General features: G+C 39.6%; 1 protein-coding gene across 1 annotated transcript; it reads left to right on the top strand.

Annotated features, from left to right (window-relative positions):
- Positions 1-53: 53 nt before the first annotated feature.
- LOC107580277 (selenoprotein N-like) lies at positions 54-1,569 on the top strand (the record flags this gene model as incomplete). Its single annotated transcript, XM_016266001.1, has 5 exons — positions 54-171; positions 354-484; positions 718-930; positions 1,119-1,243; positions 1,432-1,569. Coding segments are annotated over 5 exons (725 nt in total), but the record flags the coding sequence as incomplete, so codon positions are not given.
- Positions 1,570-1,681: the final 112 nt, after the last annotated feature.

Genomic DNA, 1,681 nt, shown 5'->3' on the forward strand with positions numbered 1-1,681 from the left:
AAAAAATAATAATTTGGATTGTGAAATAAATTTTGGATATGTATCTGTTGTAGGAGGCAGGATTGAAGGCACTGGGAGCAGACGGACTCTTTTTCTTCTCATCCCTGGATATTGATCATGACCTCTATCTCAGTCCAGAGGAATTCAAACCTATTGCAGAAAAACTCACAGGTATTATTCTTGCTATCTGTGCACTTGCAGAGCATCAACATCCTTTCACAAGTAGATATTATCTATTGAAGCAGAATTAAAATGCTTCAAGGGTATAGTCTCCATCACTGTAGAAACCTGAATTCCAGCTGAGAGTTTAAAGCATTGTTGTAATGCCTGATGTCCATCTCTGTTGCCTGAAGGTGCGGCACCTCCCCCAGAGTTTGAAGAGGAGATACCACATGGCCCGAATGGAGAGACGCTGACCCTGCATGCTAAAATGCAGCCTTTATTGCTGGAAAGCATGACTAAGAGCAAAGATGGCTTTCTAGGGGTAATGTAAACATTACACATTATTTATAAATTCGTCTGAACCGGTAACAAGGTTATAAACAGACGGGGTGATGATTTTAAAAATTATTTAAAAAATATAAAAATTTTAATTACCAATAATAAGAAATGTATTAAAAAACTAAGCTTAAAATAATTGTTGACAGTGGACTGTTACAAGGTGCATACCCAAAATGTGCTTATAAGGTAAATTGAGAGCAGTGTCTTTCTCATCAGGTTTCACACAGCTCTCTTAGTGGGCTGAGATTTTGGAAACGTCCAGCTGTTCTTTCATCCACGTTTTATGCCAGGCAGTTCAAGGTCTTCCTGCCACCCAGTGGTAAATCTGCCCTGGGCGACACTTGGTGGATCATTCCCAGTGAATTGAACATCTTCACTGGCTACCTTCCCAACAACCGCTATCATCCTCCCACACCGCGAGGCAAAGAGGTACAAATATACCTTTACGAATTTTAAATTAGTTAGGATTAGTTTAGATGTTTGAGCTGAATCACTTCAACAAAACCATTTTAACTTAATGTTACTTGAATTTAACCACATGAATAATAGATGATCCGAGGTTGTCCTTTTCTGTTTAGTTGGTGGATAGATGTTGTGATTGTTTAATTTCTCTCCAGGTACTGATCCACTCTATGCTGAGTATGTTCCACCCGCGGCCCTTTGTGAAATCTCGCTTCGCCCCACAGGGAGCTGTGGCTTGTATACGGGCTGCTAGTGACTTTTATTATGACATTGTTTTCAGGTGAGTTAGAAAACATGCTGCCATGCTTGGATAAAGTTATTGTCATCCAGAATAAATGGGATTTTCTTAAAATCCACAAGAAATTTACTGTGTGGGTCACTTAATATCTGATTATAACTTCAGTTTTAACTTTATTTTAATTGTGAGCCTCCCAACAGAGTCTGATCATGTTGTGTTATTAATTACAGAATCCATGCTGAGTTCCAGCTGAATGATGTTCCAGACTTTCCATTTTGGTTCACTCCTGGGCAGTTTGCTGGTAACATCATCCTCTCCAAAGATGCTTCTCACGTCCGAGAGTTTCACCTCTACGTCCCAAATGACAAGTCAGTCTTCCCTCCACTATTCCTAACTGCATTTCCTAACACTTTTAAGGTGCTGAGTGTAGGGCTGTGTAATTAAAGGGGTCATATGATGCGATTTCAAGTTTTCCTTTCT

This window comes from Sinocyclocheilus grahami, unplaced genomic scaffold (genome assembly GCF_001515645.1).
Source record: "Sinocyclocheilus grahami isolate Dianchi unplaced genomic scaffold, SAMN03320097.WGS_v1.1 scaffold29267.1, whole genome shotgun sequence".
In the NCBI taxonomy this organism is placed as follows: Eukaryota; Metazoa; Chordata; class Actinopteri; order Cypriniformes; family Cyprinidae; genus Sinocyclocheilus; species Sinocyclocheilus grahami.